The 13,449-nt window shown below is 42.7% G+C and overlaps 1 protein-coding gene across 3 annotated transcripts in view; it reads left to right on the top strand.

Annotated features, from left to right (window-relative positions):
- The window catches only part of GNS (glucosamine (N-acetyl)-6-sulfatase), a 52,502-nt gene that overhangs the window by 24,865 nt on the left and 14,188 nt on the right, over positions 1-13,449 (top strand). For all 3 annotated transcript variants that reach the window (XM_004276593.4, XM_049693975.1, XM_049693976.1), the window contains exons 10-11: positions 6,691-6,792; positions 12,827-12,934. In XM_004276593.4, the coding sequence (XP_004276641.2) occupies positions 6,691-6,792; positions 12,827-12,934 (210 nt within the window). The remainder of the gene's footprint in view (positions 1-6,690; positions 6,793-12,826; positions 12,935-13,449) is intronic.

Raw genomic sequence — 13,449 nt, 5'->3', positions numbered from 1 at the left:
CAGACCGGAGCACGAACCCATGTCCCCTGCATCGGCAGGCGGACTCTCAACCACTGTGCCACCTGGGAAGCCCAGCAAATGGATTCTTTAAGCTAAAATTGGAAAAATAGGTCAGAATTTCTGGGTATACTGGTGCTTGAGTTTAACTTGGGGGTGTAATGTTTACTCTGTTTAAACGTCTGTCATTCACTTATTTCCTTTCACAATGCTCTTGATGGAATTCTGTTAAAATTCTCTCGGAAACTTAAAAGGGCCTTCATAAGTGCCTTTTGAATTTTCTTTTTCTTTTAAGACCCACATTCCTAAAGGCAGTCACCTTCCACTACAAATTCATTACCCTCTAAACAGGCCTCTCTTGTCAACGGAGGTAGGCAAGTTTGGAAGACCGTTCAGTCTTAAAAGTGTTTTCTTGATCTTGGTGTTGGGAGCTGGTTGAGGAGAGCACGTCTGCACCTGTGTGCATTTCTGAGGAGCAGGGCCACGTCTAACCGGTGTGGGGAAGGCAGCTGATGAGAACAGAATGACGTGTCAGCCAGCTGCCCATGGAACAGACTGTTCCTTTTTCCTTCAAGTTAACAGTGGCACTAAATGTTACAATCAGAAACTTCACTTTCTCTAAGCCATCTAAGTGAAACCAGGTCCTAGGAAGCCATTTCAACAATGATAACCGTTATTGAATGCTTAGGATGTGACAGGTGCTGTTCCAAGTGTATTACCTGTATCAACTCAGTTAACCTTCACAGCCTTATGAGATATGAATACTGTTATCCCCATTTTACAGATGAGGAAACTGAGGTATACAAGTTCAGCGATTTACCCAAGATGATGTAGCCAAAGAATATCAGAGCCCTGCACTTGAACTCGGGCAGTCTGGCTGCTATACACTTAACCAAAGTCCATACACTCAACCATTACACTACAGCTCAGACACCAGTATTTCTTAAGTATCTTCCTGTGCCAGCGCAGTATACCAGGAGCCTTGGACCCACAGCAAGAGCAGTTAGAGAAGATCAGTTCTTAACTCCCTGTGTCAGGGGGAGCCAGATACCTGAGCTTCAGTTGTCAGTGAAAGTCTCTGAGGCATTTGGGCAGAGACCCGGGTGTCAAGAAGGATTGAGTTGTGCAAAGATCTGTGGGAGGGTATCCTGAGCAGCAGAACAGTGCATGTGAAGGGCACAGATAGGAGAATGAGCTTGGCCTGTTCAAGGGACGGAAGGTGGCAGTTGTCCTGAACTACTTCTACTTCCTACTTGGATCATCTCTCTCACCTCCTTGCCTTTGTACAGCTGGCTGCGCCTTCTGTGTGAACGCCCACCTCATGCCCCTTTCCCCTGGCTAAGTTCATTGTCCTTCGGGGCTTCGGGTTAGGGCTCCCCTAAATGAACGTCACTGTAGACCCCCGCCCCACATGGAGTGGGTGCCTTTCCCAGCTGGCCTCACACTTACCACACCCGACTGAGTTTGTCTTTTTAACTCTAGGAGTCCCTAGTTGAGAGGTATTACCTGAACTTAGAATACCCAGCTTTTAGTGGGAGTTTGGAGTTAGCACATGTAAGCTATTATATATACAATGGATAAACAACAAGTTCCTTTTACTGTATAGCACAGGGAACTCTGCTCAGTATTCTGTAATAACCTAAATGGGAAAAGAATTTGAAAAAGAATAGATACACATACAACTGAATCACTTTGCTGTACACCTGAAACTAACACAACATTGTTAATCAACTATGCTCCAATATAAAAGAAAAATTTTTTTAAAGGTCCTATTATATAGCCTAGGGAACTATACTCAATATCCTATGATAAACCATAATGGAAAAGCATATTTAAAAAAAAGAATGTATCTCTATATGTGTATAACTGAATCACTTTGCTCTACAGCAGAAATTAACACATTGTAAATCAACTGTAATTTAAAAAAAAAAAGAATACCCAGCCCTTAACATACAATGGCAAAACCAGGTCTGAAAATTAACCGTCTATTCTCAAAATCCATGTTTTTTTGGGAATTCCCTGGCGGTCCAGTGGTTAGGACTCTGCACTCTCACTGCTGAGGGCCTGGGTTCAATCCCTAGTTGGGGAACTAAGATCCCACAGCGGCGTGGCCAAAAAAAAACAACAAAAAACAACCATGGTGTTTGACACTCTGTGCTGACATACGTGGTTTGAGAAGTATGAAGTGCCCTGCTTCCATCTAACACAGTGTGTCAGAGCTGGTGGGTGATTCATCGTGTGCTGGCAGCAGACTTTTCTTGGTGCAGGTTCTGTGTGAGGGCCACAGGGTGGTGAGTTGAGCATAATGAGCTGTGCTGGCAACAGCCTAGTAGCCAAAATAGGACATGTTTGACCAGTGGATCTGGCTTTGTGTTGGCTATTGGGGTGAGCCAGGGGCAGGTGGTATGGGTGGATGCCAAACATTGGCTGCTGAGGTCTTCTCCTCTGGCTATAAATTAATCTAGCTTTAGATTTGGTGGTAGAATTTCTTCAAACGGGCTTTAAGGAAGGAAAAGGTTAGTACGAAAATGGAAATGACATAGCATGATCCAGGGGAAATAAAACCGAACTGGGAGTCAGGAAGACCACCTATTGGCTTTAAGACTTTGGACGGACTAAGCCTTGGTTTCCCCATGTGAAACTGGGAGGATGCTAAGGGCAAATTCTCAAGTGTAACTAAGTGACGCCCTGGCTTACTCCTTGTTAGGGAAGTGGGGCATGAGGGGCAAATCCAGATGAAGCAACCCAAGACGTGTAGAGTTCTCTGCTTTCAGTGCTTTTCTTTTTTTTTTTTTAAAACATCTTTATTGGAGTATAATTGCTTTACAGTGGTGTGTTAGTTTCTGCTTTATAACAAAGTGAATCAGTTATACATATACACTTATCTCCATATCTCTTCAATAGATGGATTTGGGGTGCTCTCTGGTGTGCTTTGAGTCTTTTTTTTGAAAGCCTTACGTGAATTCTTTAACATCAGGGCTTAAAAGTCTGTTTGAAAACCTGATGTACCCTCCTGGGAGCCCTTATTCTTTTGGGTAATTCTGCAGTACTGTCCTTCTTCCAGAGCTAAAAAAATAAGCAGGTTCAAAGCATGATATCCCTCGATCTCATGCCCCACAGAGTTTTTTAGGGCCTTATATTTGATCAAAATGTATATATACTTTAATGCTAAGAACATTCCCAAACAAACTGTGAGGCTGTGATTCATGAAATAATTTACTTGGTCTTGTCAGAGCGTTTTCTGTTCCAGTCCTTAAATGGATCTTTATAGTCAGTGATAAAAGCAATAATACCATTTTAGGAACTTGAAATGCTAATGTTTCTAGATGTCATTAGGGTGATGGGCTCATAGTATCTATTCTAATCCTTGGCTATATAAAAACCAGAGAGAGGTATAATTCTCTCTTGAATTCTTCACTCATACTTGGTATCTACTAGAAGTCTCCCATCTCCTGACATTGTATGCTAATTTTGAGACTCTACGTCTTAGTCAAACAAAACCCAGTAGGGAGAGAATTTGTCCATCATTTTTAGGGAGGATGTGATCATTGTAGATACCCAGGAAGAAAGAGTCCTGGTGGTGGCGTTTATGGTACTTGTGCCGAACTAGCGACTTGACTTGTCCTGAATCTTGCAGACCTTTCTCCTCCCCTCTCCCCACAGAGTAAACTGCCACTAGAGGGCGCTCCCACCCATTGCTGATGGCTCGAGGCAATTCCTGCTGAGACTGGCAGTCACTGTTTTATCTCTGTGGGTTTTATTATTTTGGTGCCTTGGACATGTTAATAATACCTGTGGGACTGACTTGACTTCATTGATGTTCTGGACATCACTGGAGATCTGTCAGTCACATTTTGGAGTCTTGTTGCCTTTATCTGATTCTGGAGGTGGTGTCTCTGCTTGTCTCTCCTTTCCTGCTATGGTCTCTTCCGTATTCATACTCACTCTTGTTTGCTGTATTCTAAGCCGCTCGAGAGTCTGCCTGGGGTACTTGGAACCGGGAAAGGTATCTCTAACACTGGGTCCTGTGTAATCCCTAGAGACATAGTTTTTGTGTTTTTTATCCTCAGCAACATATGGATTGCTTTTCCCGTGAGTTGCCTGCCACTGAAGGGTAATTTCCAACAGCTGCAGAGTTACACTGATTGGTTCAGAGCCAGGATATGTGTATCACTCTGCCCTCCAGGAGCCGTCCAGGAAACCTGGCTGCTACTGAACAGTGCTCTGAACAGTGCTTCTTGCCTTTCATGTCTGTACTTTGGTTCTGTTTTTAAATTAAAAGTAATAGGATTAGATTTTTTTTTCTAATCCCCATTTGGCTTCTCCTGAGATGATCTGAGTTTTCTCAACAGTTTTTGTTTTTTTTTTTTTTTGGCTGCATTGGGTCTTCGTTGTGGTGTGCATGCTTCTCATTGTGGTGGCTTCTCTTTGTTGCGGAGCATGGGTTCTAGGCAAGCAGGCTTCAGTAGTTGTGGCACGTGGTCTCTCAGTAGTTGTGGCCCACGGGCTTAGTTGCTCCATCGCATGTGGGATCTTCCCGGACTGGGGCTTGAACCCGTATCCTCTACATTGGCAGGTGGATTCTTAACCGCTGCACCACCAGCGGAGTCCCTCTCAACAGTTTTGAAGACTGTTATTTATTTCCAGTAAACAACAGCTTTTCCAATTACAGCCTGCTGACTTTGTGTCAGTTACTTCTCTTTCATTTCCTCATCTGTAAAATGGGGAAAATACTGCTTTCTAGGACTGTGGGGAGGATTAAATGAGGATAAGCATTAAGCACTGGCCCAGAATAGGTGCTCAGTGAACACTAGTTCCCTTCGTTTCCCTGGTGGATTGTCTCCATCACTCCAAGGCTTTTTCTAGCCTGTGACCACGTGACTTCTGGACTCTCTGCTACAAAGTTCATGTGGTTCTTGAGCCAGAACATATATGGGATAGTCCAGATTGAGATGTTATAATTGTAAAATACCAGATTTCAAACACTTGGTCCAAAAATTTTTTTAAAGTAAAATCTCATCACTTTTTTGTATTGCTTACATGTTGAAATAGTAATATTTAAATATTTACAGTGAATTTCACCTCTTTTTTTTTTCTTTACTTTAATGTGGTCACTAGACAGTTTTAAATTACACGTATGACTCCTGTTCTATCCCTATTGGACTTTGGACTGTGCTGGTTTAGGCCTGGTAGCGGTATTGTATACAGAAGAAAAATAGTCCAGTAAATCAAGGAGATATGGCAAGGTATAAATGCTGGACAGTGTCTTTAATTTCTAGAACCTTTGTTTAAAAACATCCAGGTTTTGGGGCTTCCCTGGTGGTGCAGTGGTTGAGAGTCTGCCTGGCGATGCAAAGGATATGGGTTCGTGCCCCAGGTCCGGGAGGATCCCACATGCCGCGGAGCGGCTGGGTCCTTGAGCCATGGCCGCTGAGGCTGCGCGTCCGGAGCCTGTGCTCCGCAACGAGAGGGGCCCGCGTAATGTCACAAAAAAAAAAAAAAAAATCCAAGTTTTGGGACTTCCCTGGTGGTGCAGTAGTTAAGAATCCGCCTGCCAATGCAGGGGACACAGGTTCAAGCCCTGGTCCAGGAAGATCCCACATGCCGTGGAGCAACTAACCCCATGTGCAACAACTACTGAGCCTGTGCTCTAGAGCCCGTGAGCCACAACTACTGAAGCCCGTGTGCCACAATTACTGAAGCCCGTGCGCCTAGAGCCCATGCTCTGCAACAAGAGAAGCCACCACAATGAGAAGCCTGTGCATTGCAACAAAGAGTAGCCCCCTCCACAACTAGAGAAAGCCCATGTGTAGCAACGAAGATCCAACGCAGCCAAAGATAAATTAATTAAATAAATTTATTTTTAAAAAAGGAAAATAATGTCTTCCCTGGTGGCGCAGTGGTTGAGAGTCCGCCTGCCAATGCAGGGGACACAGTTTCGTGCCCCGGTCCGGGAAGATCCCACATGCCGCGGAGCCTGCCCGTCCGGAGCCTGTGCTCCGCAACGGGAGAGGCCACAACAGTGAGAGGCCCACGTACCGCAAAAAAAAAAAAAAAAAAAAAAAAGAAAGAAAGAAAAAAGGAAAATAAATTTAAAAAATAAAAACATCCAAGTTTTGTGCTCTTTAAGGAAACTTACTGATGCATTGTTGGGATGAGTTTCCTGCAGTCTTCAAAAACTACTGCAAACATTCCTTACCAGTGTTGTCACTTCAAAAAACTATTAAAAAGGCTAACATCCTCATTGGTGACAAGCATTCAACCTTTGAGCCTTTAAAAAACGTCAGGAGTCAATTTGAAGTCAAGTTTAGTGAACTAATAAGAATAATCAAGTTGGAAAACACTTTGTATAAAATAGCCCGACATTTTTCTCATCGTTCATAACAGACTCAAGGCAATCCTAAAGGAATCTTGAAAAATGTTTTTATCGATGGTAACAGTATGGGTAGAATAAACATTAACTTCCCAGGAGCATGTATTATAAACTTTATAAGGCTTTATGTTTTGTATTTTAAATTATTATAGTTATATTTGAATATATGCAATAGGAAGTATGGGTTGTACAAAAGATAATAGTAAGTGCTGTTGTCTCACAGGTGGGTTGCGGGGAAGAGAACTCTGTTACAGATAGAAAAGGAAAATGGGACAAACTGTGTTCTAGATCAATTGACTGTTTCTTCCTTTTTCTCATAGCTGCTCGTTGCCAACATTGACTTGGGTCCTACTATTTTGGACATCGCTGGCTACAATCTGAATAAGACACAGATGGATGGGATGTCTTTCTTGCCCATTTTGGTGAGTATAAAGCCCTAAATCAGGCCTGAGCCAAGATTCTGAAATAAATTCCAGGTTATATAAGTAGACTTAAAATTTAAATCTTAAAGCTGTTAAATTAGGGAAGCAGAGGATGGACTTTTTCTCTTATCTGTAGTGGGAAGGAGTTTTCTTAAAAAAAGACGGGACACACATGAACAGAGTTCTATATCCTCCCTTTTTCCCTTCTCCCCCAAAAGCCCCATCATAAAATTAAAACAGGTGACAAATTGGGAAAATATTTGCAACATATGTGAAAAAGGGTAATTAGTTTTAATAGATGAGTTCTTAAAAGCAAAGATTAACATCCCAGTATAAAAATGGGCAAAAGAAGTGAATAGTCAACTCCCAGAGGAATTAAAAATGGCCAAAGTCAGTGCCAAAAAATTGCTTCAGTGCTGATCAAAGAAATGCTTAACTAAAGGAGGCCTCTATCGCCTGTAGAACTGGCAAAGATTAAAAAGATTAATACCCTGTATTTACAGAAGTTTGAGAAAATGAAAGCTACTCAGACTCTGTTCATTGAAGTGTAATCAGTATAAGCTATCAGTAGGCTAATTTAACAAGACCCATCACTGCAAAATACACGTCAAGCAGTCCCATCTGAGAATTTATTTTAAGAAAACAAAATTCATTCAAGAAATATTTGAGGGGGCTTCCCTGGTGGCTTAGTGGTTAAGAATCCGCCTGCCAGTGCAGGGGACATCGGTTCAAGCCCTAGTCCAGGAAGATCCCACATGCCACAGAGCAACTAAGCCCATGCGCCACAGCTACTGAGCCTGCACTCTAGGGCCTGTGAGCCACAACTACTGAGCCCATGTGCCTAGAGCCCATGCTCTGCAGCAAGAGAAGCCAATGCAATGAGAAACCCGTGCACCACAAGGAAGAGTAGCCCTTGCTTGCTGCAACTAGAGAAAGCCTGTGCGCAGCAACGAAGACCCAATGCAGCCAAAAATAAATAAATAAAAAGAAATTTTAAAAAAGGAAATATTTGAGTACCTAGTGCCTAGCACTGCCCAGAGCTAAGTATAAAAATTACATGTATTGGGGCTTCCCTGGTGGCGCAGTGGTTGAGAGTCCGCCTGCCGATGCAGGGGACAGGGGTTCGTGCCCCGGTCCGGGAAGATCCCACATGCCGCGGAGCGGCTGGGCCCGTGAGCCATGGCCGCTGAGCCTGTGCATCCGGAGCCTGTGCTCCGCAACGGGAGAGGCCACAACAGTGAGAGGCCCGTGTACCGCAAAAAAAAAAAAAAAAATTACATGTATTAATAGAAGAATATTGAAAACCTAAATATACAGTAGGGAATTGGTCAAATTGTGGCACAATTAAACAATAGACTATTAAACCAACACTAAATGATGTAGGTATGTATACATTGACTTGGAAAGACGCCCACCACATTCTATAGGGAGAAAAAGTTTCAAAATAGCATCTTTCTCATTAAATATGTAGGTAAATATGTTTAAGCATGAGAAGTTTGAAGGATCAATACTCATTATAGATGACTCTTCCTCATTGATTTGTCTGAGTCTATCACAATTTATTATTAGGTAATATATGATTCATACAAGAGAATACCCATAACCCACATAAGTTATGAAACACAAGAAATACCCATGAACCCATCACCCCATTTAAGAACTGAAATATTCCCCATACTGATGCATCTTCCTATGGGCTCCTCCCCATTCCACCCCTTACCTGCCCATACAAATGAGCGCTTTTCTGAATTTTATGGTTGTTAATCTCTGGCTTTTATTTTTTAGTAATTATCGTGGATGTGTCCCTAAACAACATACCTGTCTTGGGGGGAAAAATACCTGTCTTGTTTTGCACTGTAAAAGTGATACTCTACCAGTTGTAATCAGGACTTTTTTCAATTCATCATTGTTTGCAAATTGATCCATATTGTTCACAGATGCCTAATATTCCATTGTAAGAAGGAATGCATCACTACTTAATCATGTTTTTTTGTCAGTGTACATTTGTGATGTTCCCAGTTTTGTTCTAGGAACATTGCTTCTATAGCATTCTCATACATGTTTCCCAGTGAGCATGTGTATATGCACCAAGGTTACAGGAACCTCACACGTTCATTCCTACAAATATTACCAAGTTATTGTACAAAATCGTCATCAGTTTACATTCCCACCAGTAACTTATGAGAATTCCCTTTGCTCTATATGAAACTGTCCAACTACTTAACTTTTGCCAATCTAGGGGGTGAAAAAGATCAAAATTATATTTGGTTCTACTGTGCATTTCTTTATTAATGAGGTGAATCATTTTTTTAACAGCTTAATTCACTTACTATACAATTCAGAAGTTTAAAATTTACAGTTATTCAGAGTTGTACAGCCACACCATAATCTTAATTTTAGAACATTTTCATCACCCCAAAAAGAAACCCCCAAATATATTAGCAGTCACTCCCCCATTGCTCCCTCCCCCAGCACCGGGCAGGCACTAATCTACTTTCTGTCTCTATAGATTTGTCTACTGTGGACATTTTCTAGAAATAGAATCATACAGTATGTGGTCTCTTGTGATTGGCTGAAAAGGGTCATCCCCATTGTAACGTGTATCAGTACTTTTCTTTTTATTACTGAATAATATTCCATTGTGTGGATGTGTCACATTTATTTATCCACCCATCAGTTGACAGACATTTGGGTTGTTTCCCGTTTTTGACTATAATGAATAATACCGCTGTGAACATTTGTGTATAAATTTGGGGGCAAACGAATGTTTTCCATTCTCCTGAGTGTATCCCTAAGAGTAGGATTGCTAGGTCACGTGGTGATTTTATGTTTAACCTTTGGAGGAACTGCCAGGCTTGTTTCTAAAGTGATTGCACCGTTTTATATATTCCCACCAGCAGTGTAAAAGGGTTCCAGTTTCTCCACGTCCTTGCCAGCACTTGCCGTTCCAGTCTTTCTATTATGTCTTAGTGGGTGTGAGTGGTTCTGAGTTACATTTCCCTAATGACTAATCATGTTGAATATCTTGTCATATGTTTATTGGACATTTGTATGTCTTCTTTGGAGACAGGTCTATTCAGATCCTTTACCCATTTTTTTAAATTGGGTTTTTGATCAGTGAATCATCTTTCATTATGCCTTTTGTGTTTCTTCCCTTGTGAAATTCCTCTTTTTGCCCATTCTATTCTTGCTGTTTGTTGTCTTTTCCCTACATTAAGGTATGAGAACACAGGAGTTGAATGTGTAAATCATCTCAGTTTATGGTTAGTGTTCTTTGTGTCTTGTTTATAAAAATGCTTCTGAACCTTGAGGTCAGAAAACAATGCTCCCAAATTTTCTTCTGAAAGGTTTGTAGTTCTGCCTCTACATTCAAGTCCTTGATGTATCTAGAACTGGTTTCCTTGCGTGGTACGAGTCAGGGATCCAGTTTCATTTTTTTCTCTGTAAATACTCAGCTGTCTTTTCTGTTCCACAGATCTGTCTCTCCCTGAACCAGTATCTTTTTATCTTGTTATAAAGCTGTATAATTAAATCTTTGCGTGGGCACACCTGTCTCATTGTTCTCAGGGGTATCCTAAGAGGCGGTTACCTCTCTTCCCTATAAACTTTAAAAACAGCTTTTCAGATGGCCTAGAAAATCATTTTGGGCTTCGGCTGGAATTACAATGAATCTATAGATCAGATAGAGGGAAATTTACATTTCTTAACTCTTCCCATACAAATCTTAACCTGTGTACCTTATTTATTTCTAATTAGGAAAAAAAAAGCCTTCACTACAGGGCTAAAATCATTATGTTATTTCATAGTTAATTTATCTGCAAAGTTTTGGAAATGGCTCTTTGCCTTGTTGTTTTGTTTTGGACGTTGGTCCAGTGAAACCTCTGATGTATTAGGACTGCAGAGCAGTTTGTGGCTGTTATACCTCTAGCTCTGCCCTAATACGGCAGCTACTAGCCACGTGAGACTATTTAAATTAACTAGAATAAAATGAAAACTTCAGTTGCTCAGTGGCACTAGCCACGTATCAGTTGCTCAGAAGCCATTGTATTGGGCGACAGTTATAGAACATTTCAGTCAGAAAGTTCTGCTGGATAGGGCTGCTATAGACCAGGGGATTGGCAAACCCCTGTGGGCCAAGTCGAGCCCACCCCCAGTTTTTGTAGATGAAGGTGTATCAGAACACAGCCATGCTCCTCCATGTATGTATTGATTGGCCTGCTTTCCTGCTACAACAGCGGAATTGAATAGTTGCAACAGAGACTATAAAGCCACAGACCTGACCCCTCCTGACCATCAGTCTTAAACTTGGTGGCACGTTAGTGTCACCTGGGAAACTAAAATACTAACACCTGGGTCCCAGCCCCAGTGAGCTTGATTAATTGGCCCAAGATGTGACCTGGCCCTTGGGATTTTCACGTCTCCCCCAGTGGTTTTAATTTGCAGCCCAGTTAGAGGCCTCTGCTCTAGACCTCCCAGGCACTCTTTTTACCCCTACATACTTTGACATTTAAGTGTGGGGTTTTGAGGTCCACTCAGACCTGACAGATAAGCTTTTCCCTTGATTCCCAGCTTCTGTGGCTCGGGGTTGGCAGAATGGTTCCTTACAGGGGAGTGGCAGCCTCTGAAGTCTCCTGTGACTTACGGTTTCTGAGACCTTCATCGGCACAGGATTATTCGGGTTTCATCGTAGAACAGTGATTAGGAAATACGTTCTTCTACGGCCTTGTGCGGGCCATCACCCATTCCCCACTGTGGTCACCAGGCTAAATAGGTCCACTCGGGTCCTTAGAACAGTGGTGCTCAAACTAGCATTCATCAGCAGTGCCTGTGGGGCTGGTTCAAACGCAGATTACTCCCCACCCCCAGGGGCAATTAAGAATTTGTGTTTGTAACACATTCCCAGCAGGCGCTGATCCTGCTGGGGGCACATTTTGAGCACCGTTGTTTTGGAGCAGTGCTTCTCGAACTTCACAGTGCATGTGAGTCACCAGAGGATTTTATTAAAATGCAGACTGGCTCCTTAAGGCTAAAGTAGGGCCTAAGATGGTGCATTGCTAACAAGCCCCAGGTGTTGCTGATAGACCACAAACCAGACTTTGACTACTAAGGCTGTAGACCATTTTAAGGGCCCCTTCTAACCTGGCCTTCCCATGCCTGTCTTCCCTCTATCTCCAGATTCTGCGGCTGCTGGGCTGACTTTCTAAAGCACAGCCTTAACTGTGTTACTTCCCTGCTCAAACCCCCTTCCCCACCCCTCCTTCCCGTAGCTTCCCATCACCTGCTGTTCTTTGTAGAACAAGTGGGCAGCCTGCTATCAGGACCTTTTTCTGTTTGGTAGCAGCCTGCCTCTCCACCTGCTTCCTTGTCTGAAAGCTGGATATCAGGAACCCGTACCACCAGGTGTTCTGCTTCCATCCTGTGCTCACGTTGTTCTTTTGATCCCAAACTCCCTTACTCCTAGATCCTTCCTCCTTTCACCATCTGTGTACCTGTCTTAAACCTTCCCATTGCAAATGCTGCTGCTTCTTTCCTTCTGCTCCACTGATGTGCAGCAAAAAGTAAATGAGTTTATACATGTATGGTATCTTCGTTCTGACCATCAAGAAGTACTTCAACCCTAATACAGTCCTTAGCACACCAGCCCTGTTGAATTTCTCAGTATGAGCTTAGAAGAGCTCTTACAGGGTTTGCAGACAGTATTGTTTATTCTGATCTGAACCTTCAGCACCTTGCCCTGTGACTTTGATTCTTGTTTAGCTCCTGACCTGCTTCACAGAAGTAGTCTTGGGAGATAACTATTAAATGCTCAAAGCAATTCACATCACTTGTGAGGACTCTATAAATACCAAACATGATATTCGGTAGCCTTCAAATGTCTCTGTTTTAGTCATTCCCTTCAGTTACTGAACGAACAGTCCAATCTGTTTTGACTCCCAAGTCCCCTGTAGCAGTAGAATGAATAACATTATTAATGAATGACATCTTTATCACAGTCTACATGCCTCACAGAAACCACTTTTGCTCTTCCTTCTAGAAAGGAGCTAGTAATCTGACTTGGCGATCGGATGTCCTGGTGGAATATCAAGGAGAAGGCCGTAACGTCACTGACCCAACGTGTCCTTCCCTGAGTCCTGGAGTGTCCGTGAGTGTAGCCCGAGTTGACTTAGTAGCTTTCTCACTGACGGCACAGTATGGCATTGGTTTAGATGTGCCAAGTGCTGAAACTCTTCATCTGAGTCCTCCTCCTGTCACTTTGTTACTTGACTCTGGGAGATCAGGAGATAGAGGTAAAAATAATCCTGAAAAATGATGCTTCCCGCCTGTTGTCAGAAGGCGCACTTCGAATTCTTCCAGTTTTCGGAACAAGTTCACATATCTGCTTATCTTCTTACCTTATCAGTACCCCCTCCTCTTTTTCCTCCCTTCCCAGTCACGGTACCATGTTTCCTTAGGGATGTTATCAGTGGCATCCAACAGAGAGACGGGGTTTCCACCTGTAACCATGCCACGGCAAGCGTCTTGATTTGGTGGCAGCCAGGCTGGTCGTTCAGGTGGTAACAGTGACATTAGCCCCTCTTTAGAGAATGGGAAATAGGAGAGTCAACTCCAAATGGAAGCCGAACACCAGAGTGTTACAATATAGTGAAGAACCAACCA

Source organism: Orcinus orca, chromosome 11 (assembly GCF_937001465.1).
Source record: "Orcinus orca chromosome 11, mOrcOrc1.1, whole genome shotgun sequence".
In the NCBI taxonomy this organism is placed as follows: Eukaryota; Metazoa; Chordata; class Mammalia; order Artiodactyla; family Delphinidae; genus Orcinus; species Orcinus orca.
The sequence above is the reverse complement of the archived record's forward strand: the minus strand, read 5'-3'. Positions and strand labels throughout refer to the sequence as shown.